This window comes from Orbicella faveolata, unplaced genomic scaffold, assembly GCF_042242905.1.
Source record: "Orbicella faveolata isolate gen_17 unplaced genomic scaffold, um_ofav_v1 contig_24, whole genome shotgun sequence".
Classification (NCBI taxonomy): Eukaryota; Metazoa; Cnidaria; class Anthozoa; order Scleractinia; family Merulinidae; genus Orbicella; species Orbicella faveolata.
The window spans coordinates 23,522,329-23,540,375 of record NW_028301552.1 but is presented as its reverse complement, the minus strand read 5'-3'; the positions used below and the strand labels follow the sequence as shown (position 1 = coordinate 23,540,375).

At 39.5% G+C, this 18,047-nt stretch overlaps 3 protein-coding genes across 3 annotated transcripts; 1 reads left to right on the top strand and 2 right to left on the bottom strand.

The window, feature by feature from the left end:
• Window positions 1-1,254: 1,254 nt before the first annotated feature.
• On the bottom strand, window positions 1,255-1,590 carry LOC149110953 (uncharacterized protein C14orf119 homolog). The gene has a single exon (XM_089292356.1). The coding sequence runs from the start codon at window positions 1,588-1,590 to the stop codon at window positions 1,255-1,257; it is 336 nt and encodes a 111-aa protein (XP_089148482.1).
• Window positions 1,591-1,679: 89 nt separating this feature from the next.
• On the top strand, window positions 1,680-9,938 carry LOC149110951 (uncharacterized). The gene is made up of 2 exons (XM_089291536.1): window positions 1,680-1,926; window positions 9,589-9,938. The coding sequence occupies exons 1-2, from the start codon at window positions 1,722-1,724 to the stop codon at window positions 9,705-9,707; spliced, it is 324 nt and encodes a 107-aa protein (XP_089147662.1). The 5' UTR covers window positions 1,680-1,721; the 3' UTR covers window positions 9,708-9,938.
• Window positions 7,306-8,599, bottom strand: LOC149110952 (uncharacterized). The gene has a single exon (XM_089291535.1). It carries the CDS (start codon window positions 8,294-8,296, stop codon window positions 7,421-7,423), a length of 876 nt encoding a protein of 291 aa, XP_089147661.1. The 5' UTR covers window positions 8,297-8,599; the 3' UTR covers window positions 7,306-7,420.
• Window positions 9,939-18,047: the final 8,109 nt, after the last annotated feature.

Sequence of the window (18,047 nt, the reverse complement as noted above, 5' to 3'; positions counted from 1 at the left end):
AGTACCTTCAGATGGTCCTTTCCTGTAAATCTTTTTATTTATTTATTTATCTTTTAATGTTCTGTTTCTCATTTCATGGTTATGTTTCTGAATGAAAAATGTATTTGATGCACTTTCATTTGTATTGCCTGGGAGATTTGGCGACCCGTACGGTAGAGACTCGGTCCACATCCGGGTTACTCCCAGATAATCTGGGAGAGTTGGCATAGATGAATTTCAGTTCACTTAAGTATAAGGTTACAAACAAAGGAAATAATTTATTAATCTCTAAAGGAATGTTTATGTACGAACTTTTAAGTGTATTTAAAAATGCATTTATTTTAATGAATAATTTAATGTACATGTGCGCATTAATCATTCTCTTAAATAATAAGGACTCTACAGTGGAGGATCTAGGGGAGGGGCCCAGGGGCCCGGTCCCCTGCCTTAAAAGAAGAATAAATGACAGAAGGAAGAAAAGCCGGCAGGGCAAGTAAAACAAAACCAGGCCCCCCTCTTAGCTCAAGTTCTGGATCCGCCACTGCTCTAGGGTTGTAAAATTTCGCTTCGTGAATGTTTAGGACTACAAAACAGTAGTCAACCTTGGTATCAGGCTCTCTCTTTCCTTTGCCTCCCTTGCCAAAAAGGAAGGCAAAGTGACCACTCACTTATCAGTGTTCCAGTTAATAATATTGTTCTTTATACTCCTCCACTGTGAAAGCGTCACCACTTGTGTTCACCACAGCTCACCACCAAGTTGTCACATTTGATGCCTGGGGGAGGTATGTGGGTTAGTTTTTGCTGGATATGTGCTGCTGGCCTCTCAGAGCCCCTACCCCATTCTAGTCTATGCTGTGGCCAATTATAGACTCCATCTTAAACACTTTTGGGTGAATATGTAATTTTCGCAATCCCAACTTAGTCACTTTCTATTTATAAATGTACTTTATATTGAATAAAGACCACTTTACTTTTCACCTACAGTACAAACATTCTGGTAATTTTGCTAACCGTAAATATGAAGAACTGTCTTACCTCAAAAATCAGAAAATGTGCGACCCCATTCTAGTAACTCTATTGAAAATGCGACCCCATGATAGTCAATCCAGTTGTGAAAATGCAACTCCATCCAGCAGCACATCCCCATTAGCCTCTTATAAGGAAGTACCCCCCCCCCCGATTTGATGTAAAGGCTAGATTCAGAAAAAATCGTTACCCAACACCATTAAGAAGAAGCGGCTGAACATACAGAACATACAGTTCAACTGGCCATCTCTACTCCTGATCAGCAGTTTGTGACACTTTTTCATAGAAGTATTGAACTGTTTGGTAGTCCCTTTCCTCTAGACCGTCCACAAAAAGGTTTCTCTCGTGGTCAGTCCAACGCAAAAACCACTTGTTAAACATTCGAAGCTGGCAGTGAAACACATCCGGACTTCCAAGCGAGAGAGACTCCATGGCTCCAAAAAGAGAACATACTTTACCAGGAGTCACTTTACTTGCAAGGATATCCATGAACTCATACTTTTGATGGTCGGTCCAGCAGTTAAACCACGACCAAACAATTCGTATTTCCTGATCTGTTGAAGACTTCTCCGTAGAATCGGCCATCTACCAAGGTCTACCACCCTTCAGAAACATTTTCGAAACGAAGCCGAGTCCAGCGATTCAAAGCAGGCGTTTCCTGCTTACTTTTTGGCCGTGACTTCAATATAAAGGGACTAGGTTCTAGTAGAATCAAAATGGCGGTAGTTGGTGTGTTGACGAAAAGAAGCGGCGCATTGATAGAATTTAAACACGATCTTCATTCAAGTGAATCTTGTGAAGGAAAAGAAGAGAGTTTGCAAAGCCTAGTGTATTCCCTGAGAAAACTTCAAAATGATGTTAATTCCTGTTTGACGAAAATTATCGAGGAAGAGAAGACATCAGCAACAGCCACGAGCGAAGGTAAGCTTAAGTTAAGCTGATTTTTAGTGCAGAGTGCTCTATTGGGATGGTTTGGGCGTTGACGTCGCTAAAGCACTATGCAATAAGGCACTATAGCACTGTGGCAATAAGGCACTTTAGTATCACCCAACTAGTGGACTAATGCGAATTCGGTTGTAGCGAAAACTAAGACCCCTAAGACCTAAGACCCGAAAACTAAGACCCGAAAACGAAGACCCGAAAACGAAGACCTGAAAACTAAGATCCCTTTATTTTCTTTATTTTCCTAACCCCTGCTCCACCCCCGTCCTTGATTATGATAAATTGTAGGATTATGATGTCTTTCCGCCGCCCGGACTTTAGCAACTTTAGGACTCAACCCATAAAACAGAAAATCCACCACTACAGTACAACGTTTTCACTCAACAGATTGAACTGATTTATTTCCTCGGTCAAACGCTGTACTTCAATTACACTCGATTACACTTGGCCTAAGTCCATTTAAGAAAGCCGTAAAAGCGCCTTATTTGCACCAGAGAATGGGTATTCTTGCGACAATCAAAAAACAGTGACTACAAATAAAATACCATAACATAACAAACAATAACAATGTCAGTAATACTAACTGAATTTTTTTTCACATTTGATGCTGTTGGAGTGTGAAATGGCATGGTATTCTTGCGGCAATCAATAAAAAAAAACAGTGATTACAAATAAAATAACATAACAAACGTTAACAAACAATAGCAATGTCAGTAATACTAACTGCACTTTTTTGGCTTTTGACGCTGTTGGAGTGTTGATATTTTTTCTTTCTTACTTAAGATGAAACTGGAACAACTTTCGAAAATAGTGAAAAAAACTTATTAAATAGGATACCTCTTTAAATATTTATAGGGCTAAATCAAACACTTGCGTCCCAAGTAATTAAGCAAAATTTGAATCTAATTAACACAACTAACCTTTCTCTTAGTGCACTGGCACCAACACAAATAAAATAACATAACAAACATTAACAAACAATAGCAATGTCAGTAATACTAACTGCACTTTTTTGGCTTTTGACGCTGTTGGAGTGTTGATATTTTTTCTTTCTTACTTAAGATGAAACTGGAACAACTTTCGAAAATAGTGAATAAAACTATTAAATAGGATACCTCTTTTAATCTTTATAGGGCTAAATCAAACACTTGAGTCTTAAAGTGCCTATGAAGTAAAAAATAATTGCTGCTGATTTGAAAGGCTTTTTAAAGTAAAGAAGAATGGCGTTTTCCGTTTTGGAATATCTTTTTCTGTTTTAGAGATATTCATGCTTTTGTATTATAAGTGATGACGTCATAGGTGGTTCTACTAAGCAGTTCAACACTCAATCAAGAATATCTCTAGAAATATTAAAGCAGTGTTCTTTAAACTTGGCACCAGAAATGTACATCACAAAAGAAACAAAATGACACCCATTGTGCCGTCGCCATGACAACAGTTATGCTGCTGGTCCTGTTTTAATTAAAACTAACATTACCAGATTTTATCTTAAACAAGGATCATCCACTCCCAACAATCTAATGGGGAGAGTTAAGACAATATGAGAATCGTGCATGTTCCCAGCAAAACCCTCTGTCCCTTTTCAAAGGGTTGCAAATTGGCATATTTGGTTTTTCACAGAAAGAGACTGGAGCCAAAAGTGTTGCCATGGCAACAACACAGAAGGTGTCATTCTGTTTCTTTTGTGATGCACATTTGTGGTGCCAAGTTTGAAGAACACTGCTCCAATATTTCTAGAGATATTCTTGATTCAGTGTTTTACTGTTCAAGTGGAACCACCTATGACATCATCACTTTCCTCATTTGCATAATACAAAACCGTAAATATCTCTAGAATAAAAAAAGATATTCTAAAAAGGGAAACACCATTCTTCTTTACTTTGATAAGCCTTTCAAAGAAGCAGCAATTATTTTTTACTTCATAGGCACTTTAAGCAAAATTTGAATCTAATTAACACAACTACAACCTTTCTCTTAGTGCACTGGCACCAACACTTAAAGTCGCCTTAATGTCATCATAACAGTAACTGCCATAAAACACCTGTACTCAGGTATTTTCACTTAGCTGCAATTCACTTCACCCCGGTTAATACTGCCAACAGAAATCATATCACGTGCCTTTTCCTACGGGACGAACAAGGAAATAAACGGAAAAGTAACCGATTTTTGCATATAGTCAATGCACTCTGTCGATGGTTTGATTATTTTTCCTTCATTGCTTTAAAAAATGAAACTGAAACACGAGCCAAACATTATGGAGACAAATTACTAACGAGGTGTTCCTACTTCAGTTTTGGGATCCGGCGAGGCGAACTGTCAGACTGTTGCTAGGTGGGGTGTGACATTCTTCTGTCGGGAAAATCAGAGAGCTTATCAAGTCTGTACAGTCAATCTGATCTTTATATTTACCAGGATTCGGACAATCTAAAACGGGCCATAAACGATAAAACAATAGCCGCCATGCTAGCTAGTTTCCCTGGCAAAACTTGTAATAAATCCCACTCAAAGACGAAGGAAACGATAATCAAACAAAAGTGAACACAGGGGGTCTTCGTTTTCGGGTCTTCGTTTTCGGGTCTTCGTTTTCGGGTCTTCGTTATCGGGTCTTCGTTTTCGGGTCTTAGTTTTCGGGTCTTAGGTCTTAGGTCTTAGTTTTCGGGGGTCTTAGTTTTCGCTACAACCATGCAAATTCTGCATTTTAATTGGCTACGCTACTAGAGGACTATTAGTAATAGTCCTCGAGTTTGGGGCAAAAGAACAATTTATTGAAAACTACAGGCTATGAAATTAAACCCAGGGAGGGTAGGGAGGGTAAAACTAGCGAGGAGAAACCACAACTGACCTTTGAGACAAAGCTGAACTCGATATGACCGAGGAGAAACCTGACTCGACTGCGAAAAGACATGAACCACACTAGGGGGTGTGTCACAAATTAAGCGTTTTGACAAAGCCAAAAACCACCAAATTAGTGAGGCCCTCTTAGGGGTAAATTCTGACAAGCGACATGGCCTTGAAACGGCGACACGAGAGCCACGAACTGGCAACGATTGACAGACTACTCCAGCGAAATAGGGAAAGTGACACCAATGTCAAAACAGACTTACAGCGAATTTCGGATTTGTGAAAGCAGTATGAAAGCAGTGAATGTTTTAAACAATAAGGTCAATAATGTTTCAATAAAACCAAGAAATGAGTTTTAAATGCGTCTCATTTTACCGACTGAAATACATTAACGTCATTAACGACATTAATTAACAAAAACTAATATAAATATTGCATAAAACGTACAACAGTTTTTAAAGACATGTTTCGGCATGCTTATGCCATCTTCAGTTTAATAGAGTGACTAATGATACGTGACACAAGTTATATACTATTAAACTGAAGATGGCATAAGCATGCCGAAACATGTCTTTAAAAACTGTTGTACGTTTTATGCAATATTTATCATTATTGCTAGTATTACGACCTTATAAAAACTAATATCCAACTAGGGCTCGTCACAGAGGAGGATTGCGTGACGAGTCCAAAGAAGTAGGAGACTAGATCCACGTGCGCGCGCGCTCCATCTATCTGTCATCTGTTGGAGAGATTTTACTTCATCTGTCACCGAGATACTATAGCAGGCAAAGTGGACGTAGGACATTTTCAGAGAGGAGACGACTTTGTCAAACTGACAGAGATGTCGTACAAGACATTTCTTAGATATCAAAATGAAGTGGAAGATTTTCTGCCAGCCAAAGGAAGTTACGAGGAGACCAGCGACCTTGACTCCGATGATGAAAGCCAAGCAGACGGTGGTCTTTGGCAGGATGTCCTTAGGTACATCATCTGGAAGGAGTGTCATTCGCCCAGACCGTTTGAACCTCTGAGTAGAGCTTTTTAAATAATAACATAGACGGCCCTAAAATATACACTATTATTACTCCATTGCTGTTGTGTCTTCATTGACTTCAGTGGATGTTTTAATATTCTCTACATTACTATCATGTCAAATTTGATACAAGGCATTCACTTTTAACTGGTAGTGTCACATCAATTCGTTATTTTATTGGGGTCATTACTAGTCTAGCCATGGATCGAGGTTGAACAAACTGCACCTACAAAAACTGAAAGTCACTCTGGTTTCAGTTTTGAAAGTATCTTATTAATATTTTTAGTATTATTATTATTATCATTATTATTATTATTATTGTTATTATTAATAAGACGAAATTTCGAACGGCAACATAAGAATCTTGCGAAGTGCCGAGATAGCTGCTTGTGAAATTCAGACAGGGGACATGGGCAACCCCCCTAACAGGGCCTCATTAGTAGACACAACAGCACGCAACGAGTTTGGGGCAAAAGAACAATTTATTGAAAACTACAGGCTATGAAATTAACCCCCAAACCCAAATGAGTGGGGAAAAAAAAGTGAAATGAGAATGGAGGAAAAAGGGGAAAGAAAAAATAAAATAAAAAATAATAATAATAAAAATAAAAAATTAAGTCAAGTTGGAAAGACGAACGGAAATGGCACGCAAGATGTCAAGTTTCTTCTCGGTCGACAATTTAAGATAAACTAAATATGCATCGCTGCGCCAGTCGCCCTGTGCCGTAATAAATACGGTGGGAGCGCCGCAATTGAAAGCAAAAGTGGATGGGTTAAGACCCACAGCAGCGAAAGATTTTAAGAACCGATTGAAATGAGCGGCGAGTAAAGGCTTAAGCGAACCACAGTGATTGACAACGAACAAGGGCGAACTAGCCTGGCTAGGTACTGCGCGAAAATAATTCTGAAGTGCTGTGACTGGACACAACACGGAATTGGGGATGAACGGTAAAGGGATTTCTAGAACACGCTGTTTAAATTGAATAGTTTCGGTCCTATACACCCTAAGAACCGCTCCTGACGCAGTGAAAGAAACATCTTCGCGCTTAAGGAAATAAGCGTTGTCGGACTGACAGGAAGCTAAAGTGCAAGGTACTAAATTAGAAATTCTAAGAAAGGAAAAAAAAGCAACTAGGAAAGCCGCATGCATGCAAATATGCAATTGAGAAGACCAATCAAAATGATGCAATACATTCAGAAGAATATCAAAAGTCACCGGATGAGTGAAATGCACTGAATCACCCATAACACGATGGAGAGCCCGCTGCGTAAGAAAAGCATCATAGTCATGCATAAAGGAGAAATCAGCTCCTAGTGACCTGTTGATATGTCTAAGAATATTGATGTAGTTAATTAAAGAACGATAACAAGATAACAATTTCGACAGGAAAGCTAAATATGCTAAAAAAGTCTGCTTTGAAACAGGAAACGGGATTAAAGCAAAGTGATCACAAAATAAAAGATAAGCGTTCAATTGAGTTCTCATGTTCCTCTTGGTTGACTCTTGAAATGCAAAGGACTGAATCTTGCAAGCATAGTCCAACAGTGGGGCAGCACTCGCTGCAAAACAAAGAACAGTGGATAGATCCATGAGCCCGGCTACTCGACTGCGAACAGAAACAAACTGTCTGGCACGGTGCATTCTGTAAGGGATAAATCTGCAGCCAGTGAGTTGAATTGGGAACAAAAATTGCCTGTGTGGAATCTACTGAGCGAGTCAGCTAACCAGTTGTCGCACCTGTGAACCGAACGCACACTGAGCTGGATGTTATGCAAAGCAAGGGGCAGCCAGAGTTCGCGTAAGCAGCGCTGCATGAAAACATTAGACGAGTGTTGAGAGTTTATGACTGAAACGCAGGTAGCATTATCGGTTAGAAGCTCTACTCCCAGACCTTGAAGCTTGTGCGTCCACAGTTTGATAGAAACGACGATAGTGAGCAGCTCTAATTCGTTGATGTGGCGACCTTGGTTGAGAATGAAATCCGGAAACTCTCTGTGAAAACACTCGCCGAAACAAACCGCCTCGCAACCAGTCAGACAAGCGTCAGTGGCGAACTGCTCCGGGTTAGAAATGATGAGATCACAAGGAATAACAGAGATGCCATTGTAATGAGAAAGAAAAAACATCCACCAGTCAATGTCCGCACGAAGTTCATCCGAAATAGGATAAATTGTACGCCGAGGAGAAGAAGAGCACGAACGAAGGGCATTGAGGAGGCGACTCATAAAAGCCCTGCCTGGACGAACGCAAGCAGAAACGTATGATAATTTACCAAGTAGCCGCTGGAGCTCGCGCCTCGTAAAGGATGGTTTCACCGACCACGCGTGAAGTTCTTGTTGAAGCTCAGAAACGCGAAACGCAGGAACAGATAAAGTCATGTCCAAGGTGTTGACCCAAATACCCAGGCAAAGCATTTTGTGACATGGAGGAGAATCTTTCTTGCGAGCGGCCATAATGCCTAACTCACATTTCATTACCGAGCTTAAAATTCACCATCTTTATTAACTTATCACTACTCACGATGAATTCGATAGCGTTGATCCTAGCAGTATGCAGGACACCTATCATATATGAACTCAGTTAAATGATCTTGCTCTCCATGAGTTCTCGTAGCTCAGTGGATAGAGCGCCCGCCCGGTGTTCGGGAGATCATGGGTTCGATTCCTGTCGGGGACTCAGAATTTTTCTTTGTCCCACGCTCGTGTCATGTTGATTAATTCACCTTCAGATTTCATTACCGAGCTTAAAATTCACCATCTTTATTAACTTATCAATGCCTAACTCGTCGAACAAAGAATTCAAACGTTGAAAAGCCTGCTCGGACGAAGCTGTACATTCTGCGCCATAGAAGTCATCAATGTAAACGTCGACAGAAATGCCTTCAGAGTTTAAAATGTACACAACGCTCAACGCAACAAGACCATACAGGGTTAAAAGAAAATTTACGAAAATGGAACATCCAGTCAAATCAGTCAAGGAGGACCACGTTCAGAGTTGGATCACTTTTTCTGGAGAGTTTCCTCCCTGATGGAAGTGTTTTATTTATATTTCAGCAGGAATGTCCAGAAAATTCAGTATAATTGAAAGCACTCGGAGTTTTTTAATGCTTCCTAACTTTGTTAAAGACACAAACAAAATAGCTTTATGTTGAGAGTACATGTATCATATGAGGAGAGGAAAACAATGAGGATAAAATTTGTTTAAATCACATTAAAACTGCCTAAGCAAGGAACCAAGGCAATGGGTTTATAGTGGTTTCCTTTTTTATATTTCCTGTCACTGAATACCTCTGTTACATTCAATACAAACTCTGGCATTTAAACTAACGGTGTTTTGTAAATCATAGACTGCAGACTTGGGGTAAGATGTAGACTGAGGGTGAAATTTAAAAACTCCAGATCAAAGGTAAAATGCAGACTGCAGACTTTTTAAGTTTATATTGTGTTACCATTGCCATTATGGAGAGCTGACTGTAAACAGGCTAACCTGGGGAGTATTCAAGTGATTGAAAGTCTGCCCTCCCATTAGATGGTTAGCTTCTGGTTATCCAAGCTCACCCAGTGAGTTTGGGATATTAAAAATATTTTCCTTTAGTCTGCAACACTGACATTCAGTCCCAGTTATTCAGTTGCGTGCTTTGGCAGGAAATTAGAAGACATGGGCATGTAAAGCACTTGTAGCCTATTTTATACAGCCTGCTTGACAGTTGCTACAGCAGCCGCGGCACTTTTCACAGACTAACATACTCATATCATTTGTGTCACAGAATTAAGTGAGGATGAAGATGAGGACAGTGATGACAGTGAAGAAGATCTAGAAAGCAACAATCATGTAGGAGACCAAAATGGAGGCCAGCCACCTCAAGCTAAGAAGTTGCGGAGGTGAAAATGAAGTACCTGAATTAGTCCATATTGGACTTACTGGTCTTTCATATTACAACCTTACTTACAGAGTGACACCAAAGGAAAGAAAACCACAAACTAAAATACATGACATAATTCAGGCTTAACACTGGTCTGTGTCTCTCACTTCTGAAATGGATAGGATATTATTTAGAGATTGTAAATAGACCTTCTTGAACAGGCAGATAGAATTAAACAAGTTAGTCATACCATACTTTGCTGTGCTCTCTTAACTTATTCCATACTGTTCTGTAAACACCAGTGCCGTTGTCTTCAGAGGTAACTACAAAGGGAACAGAGGCCAGGATAGAAAGTGAAATTGAGTGACACAAGGTAGACATTGATTCTCAAAAACTCGGAATACTAGAAAAAGAAAGCCAGGCATTTTGGCTTTATCTCAATTATACTCGCCAAAATTAGCCAGTAGAGACAACCTCTGAGTTTCGATGTACGATTCTTAGTTCTTTTAAGGTGTGAAACATAACATTGTAAGTAAGTTGTACTTCTGATGAAAATGAAATCAAATTCCTGTCGTAGACTGTCACAAAATTACAAGGTTTGTAATTTTGTTTTGTACAGACATCCAAGCCTGGTAAAACCACAGTAAATGTTCAGGGAAAATCTCCGGTCTTGTTTATCACTTGGCTGAGGTTTATTTTTAAGAACTATTATTAGTATTATTATGACTGAACTGGTCGAGAATTCTGATTGGTTCCCTTAGCGGCCCGAATTTCACAATACGGACCGCTCAGATGGACCGCTCATGAATTAATTTCGACGAACTGCTTTTTCAGTTTATTTCACAAAATAAACAGGTTTTTGTCAAATGGAAAACTTCTTAATTTCATGTTTGGAGGACAATTTCAGTTAACTGTTCACAATAGCGAAGTGAGAAACATAAATAAGTGCTTACTTTCTGAGCGCGCGCTTACCGTGAATGGATCGCGGAGACATAGTCTATCAATTTTTATCAGCAGATAATAAAAAGCCATTAATTATAATAAATACTTTATTTAACTATCTTGTTCGGTCCGTATTGGCCTCGTTTTTTGTAGGTTTGTGGAGGATCAGACAGGAATCGATAAAGCAAAGGAAATTGTCGGGAACGCGTGAAAGTGCAGTGAGACGATGACGTCATTGTCTTATGTTTTTGTTGTAGACTCTCAACCTGTAAAGTTCAAAATCAAATGAAGCTTTCTTCTACCTGTTCTGTTCAAACATCTGCCTATCTTATTTAAGTGTTTGATTTCCAACTGTGGTACATGTATTCAGAAGAGAGAATCAAAATGGTTGATGAAAGGCTTTCAAAATCGTCGCAGACCCAAGGGTAGATAGTCGGGTCAGGAGGAATTGAAAAGCCACGAGAAGAAAAGTTTACGTCACCCGGACCGCTCAATCTGGAGCCATGAGGCCCCCGTGCCTCCCACACACACTTTCTTTCTACACACTATAAACGTCTGGAAACGAGTCTAGAGGCCACACAGGCCGGCGCTTATCTCCGGTTTCAGCAGCATGAAGAGACTAGGAGTATTTTCTACTCCAACGCCCCCCCCCCCCCCCCCCGTTCCTGGATGGGCTGCTAGACCATCGCAGGGTTACTTCCACTATTAGATTCACCGGTATCCATTTATACACCTGGGCGGAGAGAGCCACTGCGACAATTAAGTGTCGTGCCCAAGAACACAGACCTCACTAGTCAGTTACGCCATTCCTTATTGGTGTACCCCCTCCTAAGAGAAAATCCTGGATCCGCCCCTGAGTTGTAGGTACTGTGATGTAATATAACCAGTGAAGATCATGTGTAAGTAATATCAGAGCCAAAAACAAGTAATGCAAACGAATGGAATTAAAGTAGGTTAAGCGATATATGACATAAGTGATGTAAGCACAAGAAGAGCAGAAACCAAAACAAAAGCAAGTACATAAGGTGCGAGAACAATGCAGTCAACATTTGTTGGAGAGACATCGAGGGAACACATCATAGTTCCTTTATCCTCCAAATCCAGGGATGTTCTTAAAGATTTAGTGAAACAGTGGATCGTCTTTGGAAGGTCAATGGACGCTTTAAGTGTCGTTTGGTGGTTGTCTACCCATCGAACGCATCACAACTCGCGTCTAGCTGTGATATCTAACTCTGGTTTGCACTTCCTTGACCTGACAGCGGAATATTTAATGAGAGGTTACAATGAAGAAGAGATTATCATTCTGCCTTCACATACGGTGTGTTTTGTTTTTCCTACCCAAGGACAGTAGTGGACTGGAATGTATCCTGCTACCGGGCATTCTTATGCCTTATCACAGGTTAAAAGTGGAATGGGTCAGAGAAACAGTGACAGTTCACTCCAGACAATTAAAGCATTAATCTCTTGTTCTGCCTCTATTGCACCCTAAAATTAGGGAGTGGTCTATCCTTCGAGGCTTTAGCACTAATCAAGGAACCAAGACAATCGCGGAATCAAGATAATCTAATATCTAAGGCTAACTAGTTCAAGGTTAAAGCTGCTGGACTCCAGGGGGAATGCATGAAAACCTGCAAGTCAATGATTCAACTAAAGAGCTCGGCCTAGAGTGTTCTGGAGTTGAATTAGATAACAACCACGAAATTTGAGATTGGCGATGGTGTGATCGTTCTTTTGTTTTCCACATCAAGTGCAAAGTGGTACTCAAGCCACAAAATCTAATTTGGCACGAGAGTGCTGACGTCGGAATTGTGTTCAATAAACTCTGTACATGCACTTCGCTTGGCCGGAGTAATTAAAAGGAAGACTTTTCTCAGCTTAGTCTTGACCATGCAGCTCAAGTTGACCGTAAAGCTATGAGTGCCCAATATCTGCACGAGCATATTCTCTAGATGAGCCATTAGATTTTTTTCCTCTTGTTGCCATCCTTGGACCTAACGCTTTGGAGAAGTCCTGCTCAACCTGCTTACTGTCCAGCAAATTTAACCACACTTCCAAGTCGGTTCTTGGTCGATTCATGGACTTGTTGCCATTTTTAAAACAATGACTATCATTTTAAAAATAAGTAGTATTTCAAGATGTGGAACGCATGATAAATAGGCCACATTAGGGACCGTTCATTTTTTATGAGGGAGGGGGGGCTGGTGGGATTTGGGAAGCACCATTTTAAAATCGCATGACCCCCCCTCAGCTTACCAATTTTTTCACATGGCCCCCCCTTATAGCGGTCAGTTTTGGGGATGACCCCCCCCTCAAAAAAAATTGAACAAACAATATTTAGATTTCAACTTTTTTAATATTTCTCTATTATCCCCCTACTTCACGTTATTGTGCTCACTATGAAGACAATATTTACAATCTCTATACGACAGAGAGCTGTTGTTTAAAAAACAAATCAAAAGAAAGAGAAGTCAATTTCGGATCTCCTAGTTATGGCTCGCCCTGAGCGTGTGGCATTTGGCCTCTCATTGGCATCTTCCTCATCTGAATTGATGAACGCAAGAATGACGTCACTTGAGTCATCTTCTCCCCCAGAGTCAATGGCGTCACTGTCATACTCATCATTGTCACTTTCATCCGTTTCACTGCTGTCAGCACTTGCCCTGTTGTCATTTTGTGTCAATGTCCTGGCATTTCTCAGTGTTGGTTGGCCAGCTCTGAGAGGACTCTTCTGCTGCAAGCATGAATGTCTTACAATTGCCTTTACTTTCTCACTCTTGCTGCTTTTCAAATGCTGTTTCAGCCCGTGGTGGTTTGAGTACTTGTTTAGTTCTGGAACACGTAGCTTTTTAAGCTTGGTTAGATCTTCGCACAACTCAGTCCAAGGATAATCCTCCTCCCTACTTAAATTTGCCTTTTCTTCTGCTCTCTTTTTCCTTTTAAATTCCAGCACTTCGAGATGCTGAAGATAATCCACCACAAACTTCGATTTGACAATAAACTTATCTGCAAATAGAGCAACGCTCTCTGGGTCAGATAAAACCAGCCTGCCACTTCCATGCTCTTTCTTCTTTATATTGTTAATGCAGTCGGGGAAAGAGCGCATTACTACATGAGCATCATGAAAGAGGCTCACTTCAAAATGCGCAATAATGGCGAAAGCGACGAGTCGTTTAAGAAAAGGTTTACAGCTGAACGATCCAGGCAGTTTGACATCTTACATGCAAAAGAAGCAACTTTTCTAGGTGAGGATGGCTGTTCAGAAAGGGCGAGTGAGTTTTCCATGCAAGGGTACCAGTTGAAGCCCAGTGATGGAAGAAAACTGAACTTCTCCATCAAAGAGCACAGAGCAATGGTGGAAAAGTTGAATGTCATATTGAAAGATGTGAAGGAACACGATTCCACACTCTTTCAGTCCAATGAGCTTGCTTTAAAGCAGGGCGAAGAATTTGCCCACAGTTTTAATGTAAAACAGATTAAATGTACAGAAGCTAAGTTGACGAAGGTCACGCAGGACATGGAAACACTAGAAAATAAGGAGAGCAGTTATAACAGCATATTCAAAGGCATACTCAAACAGCACATCAACAAAAGGAGAAAGGAAAAAGAAAACCGCAGAAAGTCAAATGAAAGAAAGAGGAAGCGGACTGAAAACAACGTCCAACGAGTTTATGGAATCTGTGTTGGAAACCCGCTAGGAAATGATCTTCCACAATGCCTTGTGTACCCTCCTAGAACGGCCGTCCCGGAAGGGTGTCTTAAAGTTGAGGATGTTGCCACGTCGATATTTAGAAGAGATGGACCATACATAGCACAGCTCTTGGAGGGGAATTATTTCACCAATGCTGCAAGAAGCAGAATCACCACCAACCTTGAGCGGGAATTCAGAGATTATGTTTACACCTTCATGTACCCTGAAGAGTACACTCTGGCGGAAAGCATTGCTGCTTCTTACAGCATTGGTGAAAGAGACTCCCATAGCAGCGCAAGCGGCGACGAAGAACTCGACGACAGCGGAGATGAAGATGAGTGCCAGTGAAAGTTGCATTCGAAAATAACAGTGTTAAATACTTCTTTTCAGTAGCTACAAATGCTTTTTGTCGCCAAACGTTTTTTTTAAGCAGAAGGGAAGTTTGTAATAAATTTATATCCTGCCTTCTGTGTTTATTCTATAGCAATTTTTTTGATTTTCAAACATTATGCCATTTTAAAGTTTTACTAAAATATTTGACGTGACCCCCCCTTTTTCCCTTATTTTTTTGGGATGGCCCCCCCTCGAAAGCCATTTTTTTCGCATGCCCCCCCCCCCAAATCCCACCAGCCCCCCCTACCTTATAAAAAATGAACGGTCCCTTATAGTTACAGTCAAACCTGTATTAAGCGGACCCCCTCTAATAAGCGAGTCCCATTTTTCTTTTCCCACATTCATTGTTAAAAAAATACCTTTTTCAACGGACACCTTTATTAAGCGGAGACTTAATGGTAATTTCTATTGTTAGAAACCTGTATCAAACTGACACTGCAAAAAGAATGCCTGATTTTTTTGTCCACGTTTTAGTAGGTCGGTCATTTAAGTTTGCCAACAAACCGAGCTGTTACAGAAATGCAATATTTTGTTGTTCGGTTTTGTTTTTACAGAACTTATGTTCTTGTTTGATTTCCTAAACCCTCTCATGATTCGTCGATCAATATAGATACGGTTACTGTATACTTAAATCACTTTACCTCAGATACTTGTCATTGTTTATGGGAATACGGTATTTCAGAGTTCTCGATCGTTCACAAGAATGCTAACTGATCTGATCCTTTCAAGGTCTTTTTATCCTGACGGATCTTAAATGACCCCTTTAAGACGAATTCTGAGGTAACCTGTTTTCAGCGGACACCCTGTATTAAGCGGACACTTGCAAGGGTTCCGAGGGTGTCCGCCTGATAGAGGTTTGACTGTATGTGTTAAAATAAGAAGTTAGTGATTTGAAGTAACTAGCACTTATTTGAACGACAACAACCTAGACACTAAAACGTAGCTTTTCTTTTGTACTGTAGCCGTAGTTAATAAGGATTAGTGATTATTTTATTAAATTATTGTTGTTATTATTATTATTATTATTATTATCATTTTATTTAAACACTTCTCACACAGTTTACAGAGCTTACACTACTTACAATGCTTACACAACAATACTACACTATTTATATTATGGTAGCAATTATCATTATGTTTTATTATGCAATAAAATTAACAGCTACGAACAAGACTACGGCTGGCTTAAAGAAAAGAGTTACAATAAGAGAGAGTGAAAAGAAAAGGACGAAACGGAGTGAAATTTATAGTAATTTTCCCCAGATGTTCAAGAATTTATGCAGCTTTCTTTGGGCAGTATAACTTTGCTTTAAAATATCAAGTTTGTCTTGGAGGCGGAGAAGAAAGCCTTCAAAACATAAGTTGCCATCACATGACCTTGTCGAGAAGATATGGAATTTTGCAATAAGTGACATTAATGACTGTTTATTTTTGATGTTATCATGCCAATCGTATAGGACGTTAGATTCAGTCAAAATGACCACTTGTTTAAGTTTCTGGTACCACCAGTTGGTGATGATTACTGACGAGTACTCATTGAAAGTCCTAAACAGTAATGCATGAATGATGTTACTCAGCTACTTTTGCCGTTTCGATTAATAACGAATAAAGATACATTATGCAGTCAGATGACAAGCCTGAGTTAGCCTTGACGACCTGCCTGCTTTACCTTTTTTCAAGTAACACATTCCTCAGTCTTTAAATGTCGTGATAAAACTTGCGATGAACAGAGTTCTAAAGAAGTAGGTTGTCCCTTGGCCCCTATCGCCGTTTCGTAGGCGTCGCTATTTTGAACAGAAAATCCATTTATCACCCTTTCGGGAGAACTCGACGTTTTGCCATAAAAGGGATGGTATCTCCCACATTTTACACCTTCGGGAGTGGAATGCAAATTTGCAGTAATGGCCCCGCCGTTTTGAAGTCAAGCGTCATCAAAAGTGAACATCCTTCAACTATTGCCAACTATTGACAAAAGAATGATACAACTTGCTACTGTTTAAAGCTTTCTATTATTCTATATCAGTAACTGTCTTAGAAAATGCTAAGGTCGATTGTCAACTACTTACGCTTTGATCCATAACTGACAGTTAAGGTGGTCTTATACCTAAAATTTTTTTTTTTGCAAAACAACTCTGTGGAACAGTTTTGGTATCACGTTCAAGGACTTTGCACTCTGACTTCAAAAATGAGTTTTTCCAGGTCACGTGCCACGATAGTTAATGAATAACTAGCTCCTAAGTGTTAAAAAGTGGTGTTCATTATAAACACGATAACGTGATAATGAATGGTTCAAGAAGTATCTTTTATCTTTTACCCATTTAATGTAAATATTTTTTATGATTTTGATAGGAAGATTTGTAAAATTTTAGTTATTAATTATTGTTGTGATGCGCTTTTGAATATTTTATAGAAAAGGCGCAATACAAATAATAAATGTTATTATTGTTATTGTTGTAAGTATGGAATTAAGTTCATCCTGTCCATAAGCAAGTTGTCCAGGAGACAAACCTCAGAAAACAGTATTTTGAGGAGGTTTTTCTCGTGAAATGTTGAAAAAGTATACTAATATTAACTAATATTAACTATATTAACTAATATTAACTATATTAACTAAATAACAGGGAAAATTTTCATAAACTGCAAATTTTGGAGGTTTAAGACCTAGATAATTGTGTCCTTCATCAATGTTGAAAATTTTACAACATTCGATTAAAACCCAGTGGAGATATCGTGTGCGAGATATTGATGATCCGTCTATTTGGTCATTTTGAGAAATAAGGCTTTAAAGTTTTACTTCGGTCTCCGAGAGCCCAAATTAGCCCTGTGAACTACGGGGGGGGGGGGGAGGTTAGGGGCAGGGGGAGGGTATATTTCAAGGTTTTACATAAATGTTTCATTGAACACCCGAATACACACCAGTCATAGAAATGTTAACCAAGTATAAGGAGCGTATAAGATGGTAAAAGAAACGATGTTCAGGACCATGATGCAAAATTCTCATAACTACACACTTTTAAAGCGTTTGTGTAAAGTATCATTAAAATGTACTGAATTGAATCCATTTTGTGAGTACTTTTAGACTGTAAACAATGGTTGCTATGGGTGTTGCTATGTTGAAATATAGCTAAAAGTGTTCAGATTTCTTAATTTAAACGTAAATTCAGGAGTAATTAGAGGAAAATCATTTCAAAATACGATTTACAAATGGACAGGGATGTTGAATCTTCATGTTCCAAAAAAATGGTTTTTTGGAGAAAAATTTATATCTGACAGTATAAGACCCCCTTAACTGGGCGTGGGAATGGTTTTGCCAGGTTCTTTTATACCGAAACTTCTACAA